This window comes from Emys orbicularis, chromosome 3 (genome assembly GCF_028017835.1).
Source record: "Emys orbicularis isolate rEmyOrb1 chromosome 3, rEmyOrb1.hap1, whole genome shotgun sequence".
Classification (NCBI taxonomy): Eukaryota; Metazoa; Chordata; order Testudines; family Emydidae; genus Emys; species Emys orbicularis.
Genome location: NC_088685.1, coordinates 209,615,853 through 209,641,464, shown reverse-complemented (window position 1 = coordinate 209,641,464; position 25,612 = coordinate 209,615,853). Strand labels below are relative to the sequence as shown.

The 25,612-nt window shown below is 44.7% G+C and overlaps 1 protein-coding gene across 3 annotated transcripts in view; it reads right to left on the bottom strand.

Annotated features, from left to right (window-relative positions):
* Positions 1-25,258, bottom strand: part of NAPB (NSF attachment protein beta) — a 34,835-nt gene extending 9,577 nt beyond the window's left edge. Inside the window, exons 1-6 of one of the 3 annotated variants that reach the window (XM_065401514.1) lie at positions 25,161-25,258; positions 7,798-7,877; positions 6,444-6,455; positions 4,180-4,296; positions 2,021-2,067; positions 1,735-1,812 (exon numbers count right to left, since the gene is read on the bottom strand). In XM_065401514.1, coding sequence (XP_065257586.1) covers positions 1,735-1,812; positions 2,021-2,067; positions 4,180-4,296; positions 6,444-6,455; positions 7,798-7,877; positions 25,161-25,258 — 432 coding nt within the window. The remainder of the gene's footprint in view (positions 1-1,734; positions 1,813-2,020; positions 2,068-4,179; positions 4,297-6,443; positions 6,456-7,797; positions 7,878-25,160) is intronic. The other 2 variants (XM_065401513.1, XM_065401515.1) reach the window with 2 other exon arrangements.
* Positions 25,259-25,612: the final 354 nt, after the last annotated feature.

Genomic DNA, 25,612 nt, shown 5'->3' with positions numbered 1-25,612 from the left:
AGGGATATGAGGGCCGTTGATTGCTCCACCGCAGTTCAGGAACCCCATTGTTGCAAATCCATCCACTATGTCCTGCACATTGCCAAGAGTCACAGCCCTGCGCCGCAGGAAGAGATTAATGGCCCTGCACGGAGGCTTGCATTACAGTCACTTGCATGACAATGGCCCCTGCAGTGGATTTTCCCACTCCAAACCGATTCCCCACTGTTTCCATGGTGCGATCACTCACTTCCCCACTGTCAGTGCAGCTCTCGTTTTGGGGTCCCTGCACTGGAGGTCTGGGGCGAGCTTGGCTCACAGATCTGGGAATGTGGCGGTGTTCTGCAGCCACTGTTCGTCATTCCAAGCCTGCATTACAATGCAATCCCACCAGTGAGTACTCGTGTCCAGAAGCAGCACGCCACCATCTCCAGCTGCTCCGTGAATGCCAACAACCTTGAGTTGGTGCTCGCTATATCTCACAGCAGTCTGTCCTCCAAGGAATCGTCATGTTCCCCATTGATTTGGTTATTCCTGCAGCTCCGGACTGCGTGTCCTGTGCTTGCAATGCTTACAGCAACAGCGCAGAGCAGTGCAGGCTTCCGTGCTTCAGTCAGAGACGGCGGATAGCAAGGAGAGCTATGGAGGTTTGTGGGATTTTGAAAAAAGGAGCAAAAATTATGGGATATGAATGACATTACGGGATGGAGACAGTTACACGCTGGGAAGCTGACCCCTTGCTCCGAGTCACCCCCTGCGCAACTCGTTTAGGCCCCATCATGCATTGCAAAACTTCCCAAAAGACAGTGCGCTGGACAGTGGTGGGTTGCACACTGGGACTCCTACCCATGGTGCACAACATTGTGCATCGACAAACGCACTCCTGGTGAGCACATGCATCACCGACACAAGCAGCCAAGTATGCACACGCACAAGCAATATACTAACAACAGCAGCTTAATGCCAACATAACTTGGGTCGACTAAAGTTGGTAGTGCACACATGGCCTTAGAGGAAAGACAGATATCAACTGGACTCTCTAAAAATATCACTTCCCATGACAAACAGCACTTTCCTTGTAGGGTAAAGGGAAAGAGTCTCTCATCAGAGTCTGTTAGCTCTGACATGCTTCACATCCAAGGCTGCAGGCACCACAGACATCCTATCATACTTCTGCAATGATTTGTCAAATCATATTAAATGTGTGTAGCTTGATTGTCCAAAAGAGCTGTACCATATAAACAACTTCTGTGCAATTCACACTTTCCTGTCAGTCTTTCACAAACACTTTGAAACTGACCGACAGTGCATCATCCTCATCAGGGCTGAAATGGGGCCTGGGGTATTTCAAGAGCACTCGCGTAAATCTAAAAGTGACTTGCTCAGTCCATCTGCTTCAGGCCTCCATATGAGAATCAAGCTTCCACTGATGATCATAAGGAAAGGAAGAGGTAATTTAAAAACATGGAAGAGGGGGGAAAGAGGCACATCAAAGGCAAAGACCAAACAACTCATCAGTGAGCCTTGATCCTGGTATCACTTGTACCAAATTTAACTACACTAACTTCACACAAGTTACTCCTGACATATACCTACATCAGCAATATCGAAAACAAGCCTAGAGACTTTAAGTTCCTGGAAGAGCCTGATTCATGAAGTTCCCTAGGCCAGCAGAGTGAAGTTTCATACGCAGTTCTGATAGCACATTCAAAAGTACAGTTTCAATGAAAAGTTCTAACAGTTTAATTAGCTTACCTTTTCAATATCTACCAGCTCGGTCTCATAAATCTCTGCAATGGTGATGTGATGCTTGGCTGCAATCGTAAATCGGCCCTAGGATGGACAATTTAAAAAAAAAAAAAAAAAAAAAAAAAAGATATACAGGGTTTTTTTCCCCCTCTCTCCTTCAAGTACATGCGGCATTTATTACTTTTAATAGAACAATGATTTAATCTAACTAGTTTAAATAAAGAGGCATCAATCTAAGTTGCCACACATTAGGATACCAACCCCAATTCCTCAAGGCAATACAATTTCTTACCAGGTCTGTGTAAATATCGATGGCTGCATTTAAGCAGTTCATAGCCTCTGTAGCGTAAGCATTCAGGAAAAACAATGAAAAATAAAATCAGCTGAGACATCCAGACATTGTTCAACAGTTCAGCTTTCACCAAGCAAGGCAGTATTTCTGCTGTGTCTGTCTGTTCTGACCAGAAACCTAAATAGCCAGCTCCTCAAACAACCAGCTACCCAGGCTCTGAAACTACAGACATACATTTTAATGCCCCAAGTGTTACACATACAAAAACCTCTGAGATGTGTGAACTAAAAGAGTATTTGTATTGGCAAATCTAGTAAACATATAATGTCAAATTCCATGGAGAAATGCACATCCTATGTACAAACTGATTTTTCCCAGACCAAAATTTTGGCTTTGAAAAGTTACACATTCAAAAACTAGCATGTGCAAAAAACTGTATGCCCAGTCTCTTAGTTTGCTTTTGAAAATGTTGTCCAGAAGAAGCAAGCTTTTAGTATACTCAAATACCTAGTGAATACACAGGAACTCTGTCAATATTCATAACATCATAAGCATGGCCATACTGGATCAGACCAACAGTCAAACTAGACCAGTATCCAGTATTCAGACAGTGAGGGAATGAAAAGAACAGAGCAATTAGCAAGTGATCCATCCCGTTGCCCACTCCCAGCTTCCGGCAGTCAGAACCATTGACGGACCTATCCTCCATGAATTTTTCTAATTCTTTTATGAACCCCATTATAGTTTTGGCCTTCACAACATCCCCTAGCAATGAGTTCCACAGGGTTGACTGCACATTGTGTGAAGAAGTCCTTCCTTATGTTTGTTTTAAGCCTGCTGCCCATTAATTATATTGGGTGACCCCGGTATGTGTGTTATGTGAGGGGGTAAATAACACTTTCAGATTCACGATCGTCATACCCTTCATGATTTTATAGACCTCTGTCATATCCCCCGTACTTGACTCTTTTTTTAAGATGAACAGTCTCAGTCTTGTTAATCTCTTGTCAGATGAAAGCTGTTCCATCCCCCTATTCATTTTTGTTGCCCTTCTCTGGACTTTTTCCAATTCTAATATATCATTTTAGAGATGGGGTGACCAGAATTGCACGCAGTATTCAAGGTGTGCGTGTTAACAAATACAGTTATTTGGAATCCAATTGTGTCCATGTGGTTTCCCCATATTCTTAAGGCTGTGAGAGACAAAGGACACAACATACAGGTTGTTTGAACACATCTTTGCCCATGAGCCGGTGTCTTTTCTATCCCTAAGAGAGTTTTGCGATCTTTCCCCTTTCATTCGCCCCCCCGCCGCCGCCACTGAAAAGTCCAAACAGAAAGCCGAACAAGTCTCCTTACTTGAATCTGTCAATGATGTTTCCATAGGAAGTCAAAGGGGTCACTGTTACTTAATATGAAGCATCTTTCATGCTGTCTACCATAATTCTAAATCCTACTGGCTGAGAAACAGACCAGGGTCCAAATTCTGCTCTCAGTTACACCAGGGTAAACCCAGAGTAATTCTGTTTAAGCTACTGGATTCACTCCAGATGTATACAGGTACAAACAGAACACAATCTGGTTCACAACTGGCATCGACAGAGACAAAGAACTACACCTCTACCCCGATATAACGCGACCCGATATAACACGAATTCGGATATAACGTGGTAAAGCAGCGCTCCGGGCGGGCGGGGCTGCACACTCCAGCGGATCAAACCAAGTTCGATATAACGCGGTTTCACCTATAACACAGTAAGATTTTTTGGCTCCCGAGGACAGCGTTCTATCGAGGTAGAGGTGTACTTCTTTAGACCTGTAAATCCCCAAACACACAAATGGGTAAAACCAGACCTATCATGACCAATCTTATTTCAATAGGCTCATGAAAAAATTTAATCAGATTGCTTCAACCCAGTACAGACATGATAAATTTAGCATTAGTTGCAGAACATGAATAAGGAAACAGGCCTTAAGCAAACTATTTCTTGCCTCTCTACAAAATGCTCACACTCCAAGACCGTACTTAAAGTGCTTTATAGAAAACTACACTGAAGATCTTAAACCAAATACCTGGCTTACAAAAGGAAGCCAGCCTGCCAGTTACTACACAACTAACAGGATTTGTATATTCCTGTACAGTATTTCATTTGCCTTACCTTGTGGATCTGCCTTTTTGTAAGCATTCCCAGCATCCACAAAACCGATGGCTGCATCATGTTTACTCTGTAGTTGCATATGGAGCTTGGCTGCCTGACAAAATGCATTTCCTGCAGCTAGGAAAGAAATAAATCGAAAAAGATTAATATTTCCAGTCTCATTTAATAAGCATGAATGTATGGACATGCCGACAGTAAAAAGATGAGCATGTACTGCTTTCCACTACCTGAAGAACTTTAATAGATACAGTAACGATGCAAGTGGAAGAAAAGGCACATGAATTCCAGTGACCAAATCATGCTCTCAGCTACACATGCTTGTGATTTGTGGAGAACTGCTATTCTTAAGTGTGCAAAATCATGGTGTTAAGAACACATATGGCCAAATTTCAATGGACCTACACAATTATAATTTTTTGACTGTGCACCCTGATGCGCAAACAAAAAACTCTGTATTTGTATGCAAAAATCAGGTCACCATCCCTAAAACTACCCCATTTGCTCACACAAATGTTTTCTTCCATGCACAGAAAGAGGAACATGCAGCGTAGGAGGCCCACTGAAAATTTAAGGTCACATTTTCAAAGAGACAGCTTTCCTTTTGCAGCTGCAATTTGCATATGCAAAATCTGTACCCTCACTTTTATGTCTGAAATTGGATGGTGTATTCGACTCTGAATACTTCACCTCTACCGGATTTGTATGTGCAATCAGGTAGTCAGAGGCGGATCATATAGATGTACTTTGACTTGCCACTGCAATTAATTCTGTGGGTGTCAAACTGCAAATGGAAACTGCACCTGAGAAAAGGGAGGCTGAGACCTATCCCTTTTTGAAATGTTTAGTTCCTGCAACTTGATGGTAAATGAAGCAATAAAATTACTGTTTCTTACTCCTGAGGGCATTCTGCACCAAAAAATTAAAAATTATTCACCAAAAATATAAATATTCTTCACACAGTATTTTAAAATTCTGCAAATTTTATTTGTCAAATAAATGTGGAGGCTCCAGCATGGCACTGGGGAGCACAGGCCACTGGCTGCACAGATGTGGGAGATCAGTGTGCAGCTCCCCCCTTGGGACACAGACTCAGTGGTGAGGCTGCACCCAACTCTGACACAGCGCAAGGACCGGGCCTGCCCAGAAACACCCCAGGGCCCTGCCCCTCCATGCCAGGTGCACCAGGTGTGAGCAGACAGGCTCAGCAAGGCAGGATCCAAGCGTGGAGGGGCTCAGTGTGGGGGGATCCAGGTGTGGGTTGAGAGGGTTCTGTGTGGGGCAATCTGGGTGCAGGTGGTTCAGTGGGGGGATCCGGGTGCAGGGGAGGGTGGATGCAGAGGGGCTTGTTGGGGGGTTCTGGGTGCAATGGTAATGGGACTCTGCAGGGGGGTCCAGGTGAAGGTGGTTGGGGCTTAGCAGGGCAGGTCTGTGTGTGTGTGTGTGGGGGGGGGGAAATAGAGCTCGGCGGGGGTCCAGATGCTGTCCAGTGGGGGGTTCAGTAGAGGGTCCAGATGCTGGGGGAGTGGGGCTCAGTGGGGAGGGGATCCAGGTGCAGCTGGTTGGGCCTCGGTGGGGTGGCTCGTCAGGGTAGTCCAGGTGCAGGGGGAGTGGAGGGGTTCTGAGTGCGAGGGGGTGAGGTTTGGGGGCGGGGGGGGGGGTCTGGATGCATGGGGGTTGGGTGGATGGGGGAGCAGCTCCCTGTACAAGGATCCCTCCCCCTGCAGCTGAGGAGCAATGGGTGCAAGAAGTGGCAGCAGGCTGGGGAGGGTTGGAGTTCACAGAGCTTCCTGCAGCTGGCAGGGAAATTTGGGGGTGGGTCTGACCTGGCCCCGGATGCCGTGCAAGGGAAGAGGAAGTTCCGTCCTACCCAGCCCAGCTGGGACTAGCAGCTGAGCCTGGCACAGGGTAGAAGCCACCAGCCGGGTCTTCCTCAGTCCCGCCCCCTGCCCCACAGTGATTTATCTCTCTGCCAGCTGCCCTGGGCACCCGAAACATACTGCTGGGAAGGGTCGCATGACCTCTCTTGTGGCTTCCCTTTGCTTCCCTGTCAGAAAGTCATATTTCTGTGAGGAAGCAAAGAAATCTGCAGGGGACATAAATTCTTCACATGCGCAGTGGCATAGAATTCCCCCAGGACTATGTTTCTGTTAATATTTCTACCCTATCCTAATACTGACCAATACACATGTTCAGAGTGTGCTACTCGGTAGTGTATGTGCATGTAGCAGGAGATCGTCAAAAACACAAGGCACAGCTAGGCGCACTACTCCCACTGACTTTCACTGGGCGATGGGCACCTCATTTTGTTTTGAAAGTCTCCCCCTTGTTGTGCTGATGGCACATCCAAGCATGATGTAGAGAGACGCAGATACAAAGTTCGGGAAGAAGTAAACAATTTTTTCAGTTCCTCATCTCCCATTTGTTAAAGAAAAACTGGTGATATTTTGCCCCTTGTGAACAGAGTTTTCATTCCTTTTTTGCGAAAGCCTGAAGAGATACCAGTGTCTCAAATCCCATGATTATTCCGTGCATAGGACGTTCACATTTATCTTGGGAAATTTATATTCGCATCAACATTTCCCACAGCCACCAAATATGGCACAGCATTTCCAACACGGAGCTAGCAATAACTATTCCACTTTTACAGTGGTACTATTTCCCCACAGCATAGCAGGGAACAGCTATTCTCCTTGTGTGCCTCTGATTTATAGCTCATCCAGAATATTAGATAACTTTCAAGTTTCTGGCCTCAGGAAGAGGGTGTTCTACAAGACTTAAAAGCAAATCCAATAGCCCAAGGAAGCACCTCTGGAGCAACTTCTTTGCAGGCAACTAGCTTTAATCATATTAAAATCATAATGTGAACTTGGACACAGGCTAGTTAACTCAACACTGTAAGTATTTCAGTCACCTCCCTTTCCCTGCTCCCGACATTTAATTAATTCCAGAGAAAACTATGGGGGTTTGATGGTGTACAGAAATTAGATTGCCATAGTCACTATTCCCATGGAAACACCCTACCAAGTGGAACTGTACTTCGATAATTTGCAACAGGACGGCTTGAACATTCACAGGTCACTAAGCTGTTAGAAATGTTCTTAATCAATTATGCAAGCATTCAGCTGCGTATAAAGGTTTCCTTTCTTAATTTTTTGCTAATTTTGCTGGTTCTGGGTAACTTATGACATTTCTCCCTCCCCACCCAAAATATGCAAGATAAAAAGCACGAGTGGAAGTGTAAAAAACAAAGGTTGCCCCCTCGCTCTCCCTGATACACAGATTTTCCCCCCCACCAAGGCTTTAATGTGTTTGCTTGCATTTAGAATCATAGAACCATAGGGTTAGAAGAGACCACAAGGGTTATCTAGTTTAACCCCCAGTCAAGACGCAGGATTTGTAGCATCTAACTAATCCAAGACAGATAGCGATCCAGCCTCCTTTTGAAAACCTCCGTGAAGGAGCTTTCACAACCTCCCGAGGCAGTCTGTTCCATTGTCCTACTGTTCTTACAGTTAGGAATGTATCTGTATAGTTGGTGTATGGGCTTTATCTCCAAGATGAATCTCAAGCTTTAAGCCTTTCCTACAATTAACCTTATAAATTAAACAAACTACTTACCATTCCAGTTTTTGGCGATCTTGAACAAGTTTGCAGCCCTGGTGTACATTTCACAGGCTTCTTCTACCTTTGAATTTCCTCTAGAAAAATAAAAAAAGTACAAGTCACTCAATTACTATTTGCACTGCAATGAAATATAGTCATTTGAGGGTGGGCTAAAACCCAAGAATAGAGTTTTGAATTTTGCGTTCTGGTGACTTGGCCCTTCCAAACTTTGTTGCATAAATGGGCAGCTCATCCCATTGGTTATACGCAGAGTCCGGTCAGATCCTTGTTTTGTTCATTTAATTGCCACTGTGTTAGGGTTTGGGGAAGCCTGTTCCCCTGTTGTGTCATGCAAAGTTCCGACCCCAATAAAATGTACCATTTCCAACACAAATACTCAAGTGTAAGAGCTTCAGATTTTCCTTCCTCAAGGACTGGTGTGAATAAAAACTGGATTATTAGGGTGTTCCTGGCAAGGGAACATGAAACAGTACCAGAAAGCTCCAAAACAGGCCCAGGTTCTCAGAAAGTATTTAGGCACCTAACTCCCATTCCTGGGCCTTAGTCTCTTTAAATTCAAGCAAATGCTTGCAGATTTTTTTCCTCACCAACATTGGCCTAGTTGTAATCAACAACATACTGGAAGTTTTCACTCCAAAGAGAAAACAGCATGAGGTCAGAGTCACTACTGTTTATCAATCTTGTTTATCAACAATATACAGTAGAACCTCAGTTACGAACACCTTGGAAAAGGAGGTTGGTTGTAACTCTGAAATGTTCGTAACTCTGAACAAAACGTATTGGTGGTTCTTTCAAAAGTTTACACCCGAACATTGACTTAATACAACTTTGAAACTTTACATGCAGAAGAAAAATACTGCTTTCTCTCTTTTTTTTTTTTTTTTTTTTTTTTAGTAGTTTACATTTAACACTGTACTGTATTTGCTTTTGAGGTGTCTGCTGCTGACTGATTACATACTTCTGGTTCCAAATGAGGTGTGTGGTTGACCGGTCAATACGTAACTCTAAGGTTCTACTGTACAAGGAATAAGGACAACAATTAAAAGCCGCAGTGCTGGACTGGTTGAAGAGGTGACCCTGGGCCCAGAGTGTGTGGCCAAGGCTGGAAGGGTTGCTGGACCCAGTGGTAAAGGCCTGGCTGGAGGCTGGAACCAGCAGCTGGGCCCTGCTGGAGTCTCGCACTGGAAGTGCATTCTGCCTACTCCCCTCTGGAGCTGCTGTGTTAGGTACCCAGGGGAAGCTGTGCTGTTTGTAGCTGTACTGAACACTACTGCCAGAGGAGCTGAGGTAGCCAAGTGGATGCCTTTGTCCAGGGGGCAGAGAGACTATCCTTGGAACAGAAGCAGTGAAATTTCCTCTCTAAGCAGGACTGGGGAGAAATTGAACAGAGGAAGCATCTTCTGGCTTTAACCTTCCTTTAGGGCTCTCTGCCATCTTGGGTCCTTGGACAGGAAGGGAGCTGCTGCACGTGGTGAACCCAGGCACCCTTGAAAGGCCTGAAGTTTCCAAGATAAAGGCCTTAAAACAAGGGAGAAAGGAAAAGATAAAAGAATTTTGGAGTAAACCCACAAAATCTAAAGATTTGCCTATGCTCTGTAATTCAGAACAGCAGGGAGTCTTGAGAACACTCCAGGGCCTTACATGCTGGGTAGTCATTGACACCAGCACAAGAGGCGTGGCGTGTGCGGGGCAGAGGAGGGACGGCATCAGATCAAAATGAAAGTATTTAATACCTACTTTGCACAGGTGAAAGTGACTCCCTAACGGGCAAGGTTGGGAAGATTCACAGGCTGAAACTGGCATGAGGCAAACTAACCAGGGTTTTCCTAGAAGAGGGGAAATATATCTCATCTGGTCAGGGGCGCTGGAACAATTTTTATAATGGGGGTGCTGAGAGCCATTGAACCAAACTATAAACCCTGTATATAATGGAAACCACTTTAGGGGAGTGGGGGGTGCTGCAGCAGCCCCCGCGTTAGTTTCAGCACCAATGCATCTGGTCCTGCTTCATGGTGCTATAGAGTAGATGAAAACCCATTTCTGAAAAGGTATGTGTTCTTCTGGCACCCTTACCTGAAAAATTTGTGCAGCCTTGAGCAAGCCATTTAATCTAGTCTGCCCCTCCATTCCCTCATCTGTAAAAACTGAATAATGCTTTCCTGCCTCACAGGGGAGTTGTGAGAATAAAATCCAGATACGATAACGATAAGGACCACAAAAGTAGGTAGAGAGACAGACTGCACTATAATGACCAGAGGACCACTTCAATGGAGTAATTTTGATGTCCATTCATTGAGAATCAACTTAAGACACTAACAAATAGAAAATGCAACAGCCTACCTTTGCAAGATGCCAGAAACTCAGAGTATTGCATGCCTAAGGCATTTAATATTAGGACATCCACACCCTTTCATAAAGAAGCGGCTACGGTTACTTATCTGCATACTAGTGCAATTCATCTGCTCTCCCACTGTAAAGTCCTAGGTGAATGACTGGCTGGGGAGCTGCAGGACTGTAATTTAGGGAATAGCTACACTGCAGCTGGGAGCGAGCTCCCCAGACCAGGCAGACAGACTCGGATTAGTGGGGCTCAAGCTAGCACACCAAAAAAGTCAGAGAACGGCTGCTGCAGCTCAGGGTTAAGCCCAGCTGAGCCCTTCAGCTTGAGAGCCCGAACTCCAGCTCTCAGCCGCTACATCCACACTGGTACTTTTAAGCATGCTAACTCGAGCCCTGCAAATGCAAATCTGTCTACCTGGGCTGGGAAGATACAACTTTAGTGGCCTTTCCGAGGTTGATCCTGCAGGCTGATGAGCACTGCAGGAAGCACAAAAAAACGGAAGTGTTAATGTCCAGCACTCACCATCAGCACCTGTGCAGAAAGGCTGCTTTCAGTATGCCTTGCACTGCACACAGCCCAGCTGAATAGGAGAAGAGAGGGAGTAGGTGTGATGGGATGGGGATTGGGGGTGGGTGGGAAGGAAAGTCAGAAGTAAAGCCAGGATTCGGTGTTTAAAGCATAATCCAGTGACTGCAAACGTTGTCGGCTCACCAGATTGCAGATCTCCCCCCCCCCCCCCCCCAGCTACTTTCTCTTACTGGAGAGTGATTAACAAAGCGCTCTGATCAGCAGCACTACCTACAGCTCAGCACCGCTCTCTCACAACCTTCTTCTATATCCTTATAAGCCAGGGGTGGGCAAATTTTTTGGCCCGAGGGCCACATTGGGGTTGCAAAACTGCATGGAGGGCCGGATAGGGAAGGCTGTGCCTCCCCAAACAGCCTGGCTCCCGCTCCCTCCGACTTCCCGCCCCCGGACTGCCCCCCTCAGAATCCCCGACCCATCCAACCCCCCCCCACTCCTTGTCCCCTAACCGCCCCCTCCTGGGAACCCCCCCGCCCCTAACCATCCCCAGGACCCCACCCCCTATGCAACCCCCCTGCTCCCAGTCCCCTGACTGCTCTGACCCCTATCCACACCCCCACCCCCTGACAGGCCCCCGGGACTCCCATGCTTATCCAACGCCCCCCGTCCCCCGACCGCCCCCCAGAACCTCCGCCCCATCCAACCGCCCCCTGCTCCCTGTCCCCTGACTGCCCCCCGGGACTCCCCGCCCCTTATTCAACTCCCCGGCCCCAGCCCCCTTACCATGCCACTCAGAACAGCATGTCTTGCAGCCGTGCCACCCGGCCAGAGCCAGACACTGCCGTTCTACAAGGCAGGAGCGCGCAATCCCACCACCCAGAGCGCTGCCCGTGCGGCGGCGGGGCTACAGGGGGAGGGGGGAAAGGGACGACAGGGACAGCGGGGGCTAGCCTCCCTGGCCAAGAGCTCAAGGGCCGGGCAGGACGGTCCCGTGGGCCAGATGTTTGCCCACCTCTGTTATAAGCACTAAAGTTACAAAGAGCTTCCCAAAGCATCCAAGAACTGCTACAACCTCATTTAGAATCATATTTTATAACTGACTGGTCATGGTGCACTACATTTTATAGAGAATCTTGTCAGACATACTGTATGGAGAATTCTAGTCTTTTTCTCAGTGTGTTGAGGACATTCGCCTGTTCTAACTTTGAGTGTGGGTGGGGAATAAGAGGAAAAGAAAAAAATCCCAAACTGAAGAGGAAATTCTGCACCTGCACAGAAGGCTAAGCACTGAAATATAAACTCTAGAAGTGAAACTCAAATCTAACTCCCACTCAAATTGGCAACTGTGAAATGCACAAGATACTCCCCAAGGAAAGAATCCAAGCAAGCCAGACAAAGTACTAATGGACGTTCCAAACTGTGGAACCAATGTTCTAGTAGCGTTTATCACAGTAAGTGTTTTATGCCGTGAAGCTTGCTAATTATTAATGTAGATCTGGTTCTGAAACCTACCCACAGCTATCTGACATTGAATGCTTAAAATGCCCATATAACCTGGTCTCCTGTGAACTCAAAAATTAAAAGTAAGCAAATAGAAAATAAAGAAAAGTCTGAAGTACACTTCACTAGTGTGGCTATTGTAGCACAAGCTATAATTAAATCAAGTGTTAGTTTTTCCAGTATCATTACGCCAATTGTTTTCAATATTATCTTTTACTTTGCTAACACTAAAGGCCAGACCCGTCAAACACCAATGTGAGCTTTGTGTAAAGACTGGAAGTAGATTACGGTTCCCTAAATTCTGAGGACAATTTAAGGGACATTGGTTTAGAGGACCGTGAGCCAAGACTTCAGGCCCCAAAGTAAGCTTCAACAGGGCAACTCACATGCTTAAAGTTAGGTTTGGTCTTATGTACCTTGTGGAATTGTGACCTCTATCTCCAGCTATGCCACTGACTCAGTGTCACCTCCTGGATGAAGTCATGCAAGTGACTTTGTCTCAGTTTACCCATTTGTAAAATGCATATGATACTTAAGTAGGTTGGGTATGAAGGTGCTGGAAAGAAAGTATTTGGTGTTCAAAAAGCACTCTGAGATCCTTAGTTGAGGAAAACGTACACATGCTTACCCTTAAGAAAAATAACTTCCAGGTGGCCCTCTGGATCTCCATGCATTCCCTCGCAGGATAGTTCAGAAATTATGTGCAAGCCTCTCCAGGCACTGTTTCAGGAGGATAACTTTGCAAGCTACAGTGACTTAGTAAATCAGGAAGTAGTCTATATGTATAACCATTTCAATCTCAGTTATATGTTAGACTAAATCGTTTTCACTCCCTACCTATCTACAGGACTTTACTATGCTGGAGAAAAGGAAAATTTTGTGTCTGAATTCTTCCCCCAAAGCTACAGGACGGCTGAAGCCTCATTAGCAGATATGTGAACCTTACTATCTCAAAGAATAAAAGCTCTTTGTAAGTGCATACTATTATTAAACAGACACGTCCAACTAGTTAACAAACCCTCAATTTCTGATAAGCCATATCTTTGGCATTCCCTTTTCTACTCCATGATTAGTTTGCAGTATTTTTATTACAATGGCAGCATCTAAACATGAATTGTCATCTCTGTGTAGACAAGACTGATATGTTGAAAAGGTTTAACAGAAAGAAACACAAAGGATCATATTCTTTTCTCAACTGCACCAGTGCAAATCCAGAAAACCTAAATATAGAGGTGGCTACCCATTCCCTCTATAATAAGTCCTGTGAAGTCAATGGCGATTGTGTGAATACAACGTATGTGAATCCGGAATAAAGAAAATAATTTGGACCAAAATGTCTATTCCAGGAGAACGTTTCCTATTTAATATGGGCCATGTTCTTCCTTAACTCAATGGGGTTGCAGGAGAAAAGTGATGGAAAAAAATTAGCCTTGCTTGAACAAATACCTGTAGGCACTGAGCAACACAAGCAGAAAGACACAGCAAAATAACTACCAAAACTAAAAAAAAAAAAAAAATGTTTTAAACCATTTAAGTTCCTAAGTGACAACACTGTAATTACCTACTACATTATTTATGAAACTTAAGCACTTAAAAACAAGGAAATGAATACAGATATAATTCTTACAATGCCCACATAATACACACATGCATATTATTCTCATCAAGTATAAATAATGCATATTTCATCACAATATTCACTCTGACTCATGGACTTTTTTAATCTTAATTTCTGTCTCTCAATATTTTCTTTTAAGGGATATTATCAAATGAAAATTATCATCAGTAAATCCATTTTTTAAATTGGCAGTACAAGTTTTATGTAAAATATATATAACTGCGCTTTTTAAAGAATAATTGTTTAACAGAAAAAGAGTTTTACATAGATTTATGCTAACTTTATGTATAAATGTGTACACAGACGCTAGCTTACTCGAATCCCGGGGGGTGCTCGACCCCCACTCTGCCCCAGGCCCTGCCCCCACCCCACCCTCCGCCCCTTCCCAGCCCCACCCACCTCTTTCTGCCTCCTCCCCTTGCCTCTTCCTGCCCCCGCTCCTCTCCCTCCCCCCCAGTGCCCCCTGCATGCTGTGGAACAGCTGATTGTGGCAGGCAGGAGGCTCTTGGAGGGAGGGGAAGAGCCGATTGGCAGGGCCGTGGGCAGGCGGGAGGCGCTGGGGGAGGGGGGTGGCACTGACTCGCAGGGCTGCCAGTGGGTACTGAGCACCCACTATTTTCTCCCCATGGGTGCTCCAGCCCTGGAGCACCCATGGAGTCAACACCTCTGTAAGTGTAGCAAGCTGTGTCATCGTCACTGGTATAGGACTGTAACTATGGCTACACCTACACTTGGAACTGGAGGTGTGGTTCCCAGCTCGAGTAGACACACTCACACTAGCACACAATAAATAGTACTGTGCTGCAGTAGCAAATGGTAGCCCAGACTAGCTGCCGCGATTACACACCCACCCAGACTCCACGGGCATGTGATCGGGGGCAGCAAGGCCATGCCACCACTTGCCATTGCCCGTGTTACAGTTACACTGTTGTTTTTGGCATGCTACTGTGGACTATTTTCCTCTTTATAAGCCTTAAACACACTGGGCTTAAAACTGCCATTGACTTCAGTGGGGCCAGGATTTCACCATCAAGTCGTTTGCTTCTTAAACACTTACTGGCTGACTTAGAACGACGCTTCCTCAGCTCTCGTCCCCTAATGCCCCTATTCTACTTGCGCTACATTGATGACATCTTCATCATCTGGACCCATGGAAAAGAAGCCCTTGAGGAATTCCACCATGATTTCAACAATTTCCATCCCACCATCAACCTCAGCCTGGACCAGTCCACACAAGAGATCCACTTCCTGGATACTACAGTGCTAATAAGCGATAGTCACATAAACACCACCCTATGCCGGAAAACTACTGACCGCTATACTTACCTACACGCCTCCAGCTTTCATCCAGACCACATCACATGATCCATTGTCTACAGCCAAGCTCTAAGATACAACCGCATTTGCTCCAATCCCTCAGACAGAGACAAACACCTACAAGATCTCTATCAAGCGTTCTTAAAACTACAATACCCACCTGCTGAAGTGAAGAAACAGATTGACAGAGCCAGAATAGCCAGAAGTCACCTACTCCGGGACAGACCCAACAAAGAAGGTAACAGAACACCACTAGCCATCATCTTCAGCCCCCAACTAAAACCTCTCCAGCGCATCATCAAGGATCTACAACCTATCCTGATGGACGATCCCTCACTCTCACAGATCTTTGGAGACAGGCCAGTCCTTGCTTACAGACAGCCCCCCAACCTGAAGCAAATACTCACCAGCCACCACACAACAAAAACACTAACCCAGGAACCTATCCTTGCAACAAAGCCCGTTGCCAACTCTGTCCACATATCTATTCAAGGGACACCATCATAGGACCTAATCACATCAGCCACACCATCAGAGGCTCGTTCACCTGCACATCTGCCAATGTGATATATGCCATCATGTGCCAGCAATGCCCCTCTGCCATGTACATTGGCCAAACCGGACAGTCTCTACACAAAAGAATAAATGGACACAAATCAGACGTCAAAAATTATAACATTAAAAAACCAGTCGGAGACCACTTCAACCTCCCTGGTCATTCAATTACAGACCTAAAAGTCGCAATACTCCAACAAAAAAACTTCAAAAACAGACTCCAACGAGAAACTGCTGAATTGGAATTAATTTGCAAACTGGACATCATTAAATTAGGCTTGAACAAAGACTGGGAGTGGATGGGTCATTACACAAAGTAAAACTATTTCCCCATGCTAATTTTTTCCCCTATTGTTACTCACACCTTCTTGTCAACCTTTGGAAATGGGCCATCCTGATTATCACTACAAAAGTTTTTTTTCTCCTGCTGATAATAACCCACCTTAATTGATTAGTCTCATTATAGTTGGTATGGCAACAGCCATTTTTTCATGTTCTCTGTGTATATATATCTTCCTACTGTATTTTCCACTGCATGCATCCAATGAAATGGGTTTTAGCCCATGAAAGCTTATGCCCAAATAAATTTGTTAGTCTCTAAGGTGCCACAAGTACTCCTCGTTCTTTTTGCTGATACAGACTAACACGGCTACCACTCAAACCTGTAGAAGGATTAAAAGTGAAAATTAAACAACACGGAAAGTGGTTGTGGTTCACTAGAGACATGTAGTGAAGCAAGACCCAGGGAAAAGGGTTGAAGGCCAAACTATTTACACAGCTCAGAGAAAGACAGTCATTAAGATTTTTCTTATGACTAGTAGTGCTCTTCAGAAAGGCCTTTGTTTAACTGTCACCAGTGTCATACGGCCAAAGAAATGGGTTCAGACCCTGCAACTGAATCCACATAGAGACCCTTAACCCCACAAGGATCCAATTACAGGACTGGGGCCCCAGTCAACTGGAAAAGAAGATTTCTCAACACAATTCGTATCTTGAATAAATAAGACCCTCTTATATTATCTCTTGCTGAAATAAATTGATCCTTTCACAGAACAAGGCTTCATACAAAAATGTTGCTATTTTGACAGTCTGTTCTTGGTATGTTAAAATATTTTCCAGACTCTGGGCCTGATCCAAACCTTACTGAACTCAACCCCCTACCCCACCCCATCCCACCGGGCTTTGGATCAAGCCCTATGGTTTAGTTTTGAGAAAAGACAACTGAAGGGGGAGCTGATACATCTTCCAATATGTTAAGGGCTGTTATAAAGAGGATGGTGATCAATTGTTCACTCCACGTCCACTGAAGGTAGGACAAGAAGTAATGTGCTTAATCTAAAGCAAGGGAGATTTAGATCAGATATGAGGAAAAAGTTTCTAACTATGCGGGCTGTTATGTTTTGGAATAGACTTCCAAGGAAGGTTGTGGAATCCCCATCACTGGAGATTTTTAAGACCAGGCTGAACAGACATCTGTCAGGGATGGTTCAGGACTAGGTTTACGTGATCCTACCTCAGCGCAAAGGGCTGTACTTGATGACTTTTCAATGTTCCTTCCAGCTCTACATTTCTAGGATTCCCTTACTTATACACGTAGTTCCAATTACCTTTAGCAGGCCTACTTGTGTGCGTAAGGGAAGGCAGAATCAGGTCCTAAAAAGGCAATTGCACTGGAGAAAGAATGTTGCTCCACAAAGACTTCCGATTTTCCTTTAACGTTTATTTTTTAGAAACCCTCTCTTGCAGTTTATAAATAACTGAAATGCAAGAACATTTGGGGCGGCGGGGAGAAGAGTGAGAGGAAAGGAGGAAGAAAGGATAGAAAAACAGGGATATTGCTGCAGACAATATAAGGGACAGGTAAATGCCTTCTTCTCAAAGAGCCCCAAAGTAAAAAACTTACTTGCTGATGCCACAGTATACGAGTCCTTTAAGAAAAATTAAAATACAGACAAAGTTTTAAGCCAAGGTATCTCGTAAGATCAACAAGCACAGATTCAACAAGGCCAGAAGGGACAAATGTGATCATCTAGTCTGGCCTCCTGTAGAACACAGGCCATAGAACTTCCCCAGAATAATTCCTAGAGCAGATCTTTTAGAAAAAAAAAAAAATCCAGTCTCGATTTAAAAATTGTCCACGATAGAGAATCCACCATGACCCTTGCTCAGTTGTCACAATGGTTAACTCCTCTCACTGTTAAAAATTTATGCCTTATTTCTATTCTGAATTTGTCTAGTTTCAACTTCCCACCATTGGATCATGTTGTACCTTTCTCTGCTAGACTGAAGAGCCAGTGTCAAATATGTGTTCCCCATATAGGTATTTATAGACTATGACCAAGTCATCCCTTCACCTTCTCTTTCTTAAGATAAACAGATGGAGCTCCTTAAGTCTATCACTATAAGGCAGGTTTTCTAATCTTTTAATCATTCTCGTGGCTCTTCTCTGACTCCTCTCCAATGTATCAACTTCCTACTTGAATTGTGGTCACCAGAACTGGACACAGGATTCCACCAGCAGTCACATCAGTGCCAAATGCAGAGGCAAAATAACTTCTTTACTCCACTCAAGATTTGCCGTTTGTGCATCCAACGATCACATTAGCCCTTTTGGCCACAGCACTGTACCGGGAGCTCATGGTCAGCAGTTTATCCACCATGACCCCCAAAATCTTTTTCAGAATCACCGGTTCCAAGGATTACTCCGGGCAGATTTCTGCACCAGAATTGTTTTAAAAATTCTGCAAACATCTACTATTTTATGTCAAAATAAACACTATAATCACAAAAGTTTCAATTATTTTGGTAATTTATTTCAAAATATCTGTCAGCAAGTACGTCGGTAACATTACAGACAATAAAAAATATTCAGGAATTGTTTTTTGACAAATAGATTCCTGACTAGGCAAATTAATATAGAACTCTGAGTAATAATTCATTTAAACTATGATACAGAAAAGCATTTCCCACACCCCTTCAGAAGAAGTACAAAGGCTTGGTGGAGTCAGGAGTAACGGAGGAGCTAAGGGAGAGGGAAGTAATTGCTAGGAAGGAGCCTGGGTATGAACCTGGAGGGTTGTTGGGAGTGGGTGGGAAAAGAGTAGAATAGGTTTTTTGGGTGGCTGGGGAGGGATTGTTAGGGAGCCTCCCCCATGCAGACCCTGGCTGACCCTAGCCTCTCCCATTCATTCAGGAATATCTACTCCTGTCCCCATGTGTCCCTGCACCCCCCCACATTCCCATGTGTCCCTGCACCCCCATGTGTCCCTCCTTCCCCACTCATACAACCACTCCCCCCATCCTCATGTGGCCCTACACCCCCACTCAGCCACCCCCATGTGGCCCTGCACCCCCTTCTCCTCTCCCCATGTGTCCCTGCACCGTCAGGCAGCCTCCTCCCCCATCTCCATGTGCCTCTGCACCTCCTCCCCCTGCCCCCATGTGTCTGTGTTCCCACTCAGCCACCCTCTTCCATCATGTGACCCTGCACCCTCTCCTGTCATATCTCCCAGCACCCCCTCTCCCATCCCAATGTGGCCCTGTGCTTCCACTCCCATTCAGCCTCTGCCCATCTGTCCTCCCCACTAGCCCTTATGAACCCCAGTCTGTGACCCCCTAGCAGCTCCATGTGCCCCACGCTGTCTGTCTCTCCATATCCTCTGTCTCCTGACCTGGCCCCACTGGCGCTGTGAAGAAGGTAGCCTCAGCTGAAGCCTCTGCTCTGTAAGGCAAACTGTAAGGCTACAGTTACGCTTTTACCAAAAAGCGTAACTGTAGCAACTTTCCCACAGAAGTTATTTTCTGTGGGGAAAAAAATTATGCGTGGCACATTAATTATGCGCACACGTGGTGCAGAATTCCCCCAGGAATAAAAGATAGAATCCCCACCCTCTGCGTATGTCTTTGTTCCTAGATGTATACATTTACATGTAGTTGTATTAAAACGCATATTGTTTGCTTGCGCCCAGTTTAGCAAGTAACCCAGATTGCTCTGTATCAGGGACCTGTCCCCTTCACTATTTACCACTCCCCCAATTCATGTGTCATCTGCAAACTTTATCAATGATGATGTTATGTTTTCTTCTAGGTCATTGATAAAAAAAGTTAAATAGCATAAGGCCAAGTACCGATCCCTGTGGGACCCTCCTAGAAACTGACCCATTCAATGATTCCCCACTTATAATTAAATTTTGAGATTTATCAGTTAGCCAGCCTTTAATCCCTTTAATGTGTGCCATGTTAATTTTATATCATTCTTGTTTATTTTTTAATCAAAATGTCATTTGGTATCAAGTCAAACACCTTACAGAAGTCTAAGTACATTACATCAACACTATTACATTTATTAACCAAATTTTTAATTTCATCAAAAAATATATCAAGTTAGCATGACAGCATCTATTTTTCATACATCAGTGTCTATTGGCATTAATTATATCACCTTCGTTTAATTTTTTATTAGTTGAATCCCATATCAGCCACTCTATTATCTTCCCCAGCATCGGTGTCAGACTAATAGGCCTATAATTACCTGTCATCCCACTCACCCTTTTTAAATATCAGCCCAATATTAGCTTTCTATCAGTCTTGTAGAACTTCCTCAGTGTTCCAAGACATATTGAAAAATCAACATTAATGGTCCAGCAAGCTCTTTTAAAACTCTTGGATGCAAGTTATCTGGACCTGCTGATTTTAAAATGTCAGAGTTTAGTAGCTGCTGTTTAACACCCTCCTGAGATGAGGAATGGAAAGAGTGTTATCAACATCATATGATATGACTTTATTATTTGTTTTACTCTCCAAATATAGAACAGACATATTTATTGAATACTTCTACCATTTCTCATAGACTCATAGACTTTAAGGTCAGAAGGGACCATTATGGTCATCTAGTCTGACCTCCCGCATGATGCAGGCCACAAAAGCTGACCCACCCACTTTCCCTTAACTCAGCTGTTGAAGTCTCCATATCGTGATTTAAAGACTTCAAGTTGCAGAGAATCCTCCAGCTTGCGACCCCTGCCCCATGCTGCGGAGGAAGGCGAAAAACCTCCAGGGCCTCTGCCAATCTACCCTGGAGGAAAATTCCTTCCCGACCCCAAATATGGCGATCAGTAGAACCCCGAGCATACAGGCAAGATTCTCCAGCCGGACCCTCATTTTACCAGCGATGACACGTTATTGCCTAATTGACTAAAATCATGTTATCCCATCAAACCATACCCTCCATAAATTTATCTAGCCTAATCTTGAAGCCAGAGAGGTCTTTTGCCCCCACCGTTTCCCTCGGAAGGCTGTTCCAAAATTTCACCCCTCTGACGGTTAGAAACCTTCGTCTGATTTCAAGCCTAAACTTCCCCACGGCCAGTTTATATCCATTTGTTCTCGTGTCCACATTGGTACTGAGCTGAAATAATTCCTCTCCCTCCCTGGTATTTATCCCTCTGATATATTTAAAGAGAGCAATCATATCTCCCCTCAGCCTTCTTTTGGTTAGGCTAAACAAACCGAGCTCCTCGAGTCTCCTTTCATAGGAAAGGTTTTCCATTCCTCGGATCATCCTAGTGGCCCTTCTCTGTACCCGTTCCAGTTTGAGTTCATCCTTTTTAAACATAGGAGACCAGAACTGCACACAGTACTCCAAATGAGGTCTCACCAGCGCCTTGTATAACGGAAGCAGCACCTCCTTGTCCCTACTAGAAATACCTCGCCTAATGCATCCCAAGATCGCATTAGCTTTTTTCACAGCTACGTCACATTGCCGACTCATAGTCATCCTGCAGTCAACCAGGACTCCGAGGTCCTTCTCCTCCTCCATTACTTCCAACCGATGCGTCCCCAGCTTATAACTAAAATTCTTGTTAGTCATCCCTAAATGCATCACCTTACACTTCTCACTATTAAATTTCATCCTATTACTATTACTCCAATTTACAAGGTCATCCAAGTCTCCCTGCAGGATATCCCGATCCTTCTCCGAATTGGCAATACCTCCCAACTTTGTGTCATCCGCAAACTTTATCAGCCCATTCCTACATTCGGTTCCGAGGTCAGTAATAAATAGATTAAATAAAATCGGACCCAAAACCGAACCTTGAGGAACCCCACTGGTGACCTCCCTCCAACCTGACAGTTCACCTTTCAGTACTACCCGCTGCAGTCTACCCTTTAACCAGCTCTTTATCCACCTCTGGATTTTCATATCGATCCCCATCTTTTCCAATTTAACCAATAATTCCTCATGCGGTACCGTATCAAACGCTTTACTAAAATCGAGGTATATTAGATCCACCGCATTTCCTTTATCTAGAAAGTCTGTTACTTTCTCAAAGAAGGAGATCAGGTTGGTTTGGCACGATCTCCCTTTCATAAACCCATGTTGTAATTTGTCCCAATTGCAATTCACCTCAAGGTCCTTAACTACTTTCTCCTTCAAAAATTTTTCCAAGACCTTGCATACTACAGATGTTAAACTAACAGGCCTGTAGTTACCCGGGTCACTTTTTTTCCCTTTCTTGAAAATAGGAACCACATTAGCTATCCTCCAGTCCAACGGTACCACCCCCGAGTTTATAGATTCATTAAAAATTATCGCTAAGGGGCTTGCAATTTCTGGCGCCAGTTCCTTCAATATTCTCGGATGAAGATCATCCGGTCCGCCCGATTTAGTCCCGTTCCACCTCCGATACGGTAATGTCAACCCCCCCTCCTTTATTCCCCTCTGTCCTGCTCCCTCTATTCCTAAGCCCGTCATTAGCTTTATTAAAGACCGATGCAAAATATTTCTACCATTTCCAACTAGTAATGGACCAATACCACTGTTAGGATTTGTTTTGTTCCTAACAGACTTAAAAAAACCTCCTCCTTATTGTCCTTAACTCTGATGCCACAGATTTCTTCTTGAATCCCTTTGTTTCCTTTACCAATTTTCTACAATTCCTAGGTTCAGATTTATATTATTATCAACTTCCCCTTTCTTCCATTTGCTATATAGTGCGGCCTTCACTTACCCTCTAAACCAGGTCAGTTTTTTAACCAATACAACTTTCTTCCTCAATTTTGGTTTTTGGAGCATCTAGTGAAGAGTTCTTGAACAATTCCCAATTACCATTCACATTTTTCTGATTAAATTCTTCCTCCCAGCTGATTTGGTCATAACTATTGTAAGCTTTGTGAGACTGGCCCTTTTAAAGCACCAAGTATATATGTTACTGGTAAAGACTTTACTCTGTTAGTCTGTAGACTGATGAAAAATAGACATACACAATATTTAAACTTCAAACCTTGAGTAAAATTCCTCACATGATATTTGCTTTATTGAGAGGCCAAATGAACAAATACTTAGGCCGTGTCTACCTTGTCTACATACAAACTTTCCGTGGTTTAGTTAAGCTGATTTAGTAAAATGGTGAAAACCCCTATTTGGACATTCTTATTTTGGTTTAAGAGCTACTGATTTCAGTTTAGCCTAATGGAATTAAGCTAAACCAAAATAAGTTCTTTTTTGCACCAGGTTAATAAAAATCAGTATAGAAATCACACCTTAAGTTTAACCAGTGAAACTCTGCATATAAACTAGCCCTTACAAAGGCAAGACTCAAGCTGTTGGAATCAATGTACATGTTAATTTTAAAGTAGGTTACTGCATTTGACTAATGCAGCCCATAAAATAATTTATTAAAGCAACCAGGCAAAAAACTCACTAAAGGCCTTGCCTTGTACCATGATCTCAGACTAAACACATTAAGAGTTAAATCTTGCTCAGTGCAGAAGAAATTATATTTAATTTAGGGAATTAACATTTTCATAAGGATATGCTAAAATGAAGCATTATTTTTGTTCCAACCTACTAGCAGGCCTTCCCCACTGCTCTCAGCAAAGAATTTTTTTCCTCTCTGAACGAGAGAAATTAGCTTTCAATTCCTTGTTTCTTAAATAACAGACTCACTTCATAACAAACCTAACAGAAACCTCCGTCACAGCAGTAACAGCAATGTGGCTCTAATCCCCTTAGCCTTCTGTAGGAGGGATACCAGAATCATACATTTGAACTAATAGCCTAATGGGATTAGATACATGCTAGGTAATTAACTGATCTTCTGATCAATATTGTTTACAAACCTTGCCAACCTTTATTCTAGAAATATGACAATTTCAGCATCAGATTATGTCTCTCCAGAAAGGAGAGAGATTAGAAAGTTGACAGACACACATAAAATATCTTTAAAGTACTGGCTAAAAGTCAGGAGTTATTATTATGAATGTAATGATGCATTAGCTGCTGTGTGGCAGATCAGATGATGATATTAGAAGGGAAGAAGAGGAGAAATCATCATTCTCCATTGTAAAGCCCCAATAACGCAGAGCAGCCGCCTCCACTGCCACTAGAGGATTATCAAAAGTGAGTCTCCTCATTGTACAGAAACCTGGATTATGGGCTAAAAATGCTACTTCCTTCAGAAGCAACTAATCACTATGGTGGTTTCTTACATAAATGATGTCTGTTAAGCAACAACTTGGAAAGAAAGAGAAAGAGGGGTAAATGCAGGATGTTTCCCCACAACCCCATCTCACCCATCAAAAGCTTTAATCACTGCAGAGTGCTCAGTGATCCGATTCCACACCTAGCTTTAACACATACTGTCATTATTTACAGAACACTGGAACTTTTGCATCCCTACAAGGCATAACAACATACAGGCGATGAGGGAAAATTATACAGATACAACCAGGGGACAAGGCTCTAAAGGCAACATTTTGTTCTCCTCCCCTTCCCTCCCAGCAGCAACACAGCAGAGAGAAGGAAGCTTTTTCCTGATGGCAGGCCTGGGAGGGAAGTTAGAGGGATTTTCCTGTGTACCATCTGCGTAAGAACACCATGGGCATCCTTATATTATAGATCAATACCTGTAGGGTGGCATGAATAAAGCCGATGGTGAATTACCAGGGTGCATCCAGGAACAGGGCACAATCAGAGAGGCACCTCTAGGGTGGCAGGAATACAGCCACAGAGGGTCCTGTGGCACCTTTAAGACTAACAGAAGTATTGGGAGCATAAGCTTTCGTGGGTAAGAACCTCACTTCTTCAGATGCAAGCCGATAGTGAATTACCAGGGTGCATCCAGGAACAGGGCACAATCAGAGAGGCACCTCTAGGGTGGCAGGAATACAGCCGATAGTGAATTACCAGGGTGCACAAAGAAATAGGGTACACAAGTATTAAGAGAGGCAGCTCTAAGAAGGCACCAATACAGACGATTGTGAATGAGGCGTGTGGGTGTGCACGTAAATATTGTACATCTCTCTCTCACACACACACACGAGTCAGATGCCTCTCTAATGTCTGTGCACGAACAAGCCGAGCCTAGTGATCACACCGGTCACCACACGGCCCTCCCACGCACGTCCAACCGCCCCCTCAGCTACACCCGCAGGACAGACAGAGACCCCCCCCCCCCCGGCCTGCCCACCCCGCGCCCGCCGCCCCCGCGGCCCGCTCACCCGAAGAGCCCCCTGAGGAAGGAGTGCGAGGACTTGACCCGCTTCTCGGCCTCGGCCATGAGCTGTACGGCCTCGCGCTCCTTGCCGCTGCTGTCCATGGCGGCGGCTCTGAGGGGATGCGCGGGCCCGGCCCTGCCCTGCCGCCGCCCGCCCCGCCCCGCCCCGCACGCCGGGGGAAAGCTGAGCCGAGCCGAGCCGAGCGGTGTCGGGAGATGTAGTCGGGCGGCGGGGAGCGAAGGCTACGGGGGATGGGCTGAGTGTGTGTGTGTGTGTGTGTGTGAGAGAGAGAGAGAGAGAGAGATACTGTCATTGAGCATGTGACTGTGTGTGATGGTGTCAGTGTGTGACAGTGTGCGTGCACGTGTAACAACGTGTGTGCATGACTGTGTGCATATGTGACGGTCTATGTGTGATGGTGTTAGGGGGAAGGGTGTATAATGGTGTCAGTGTGT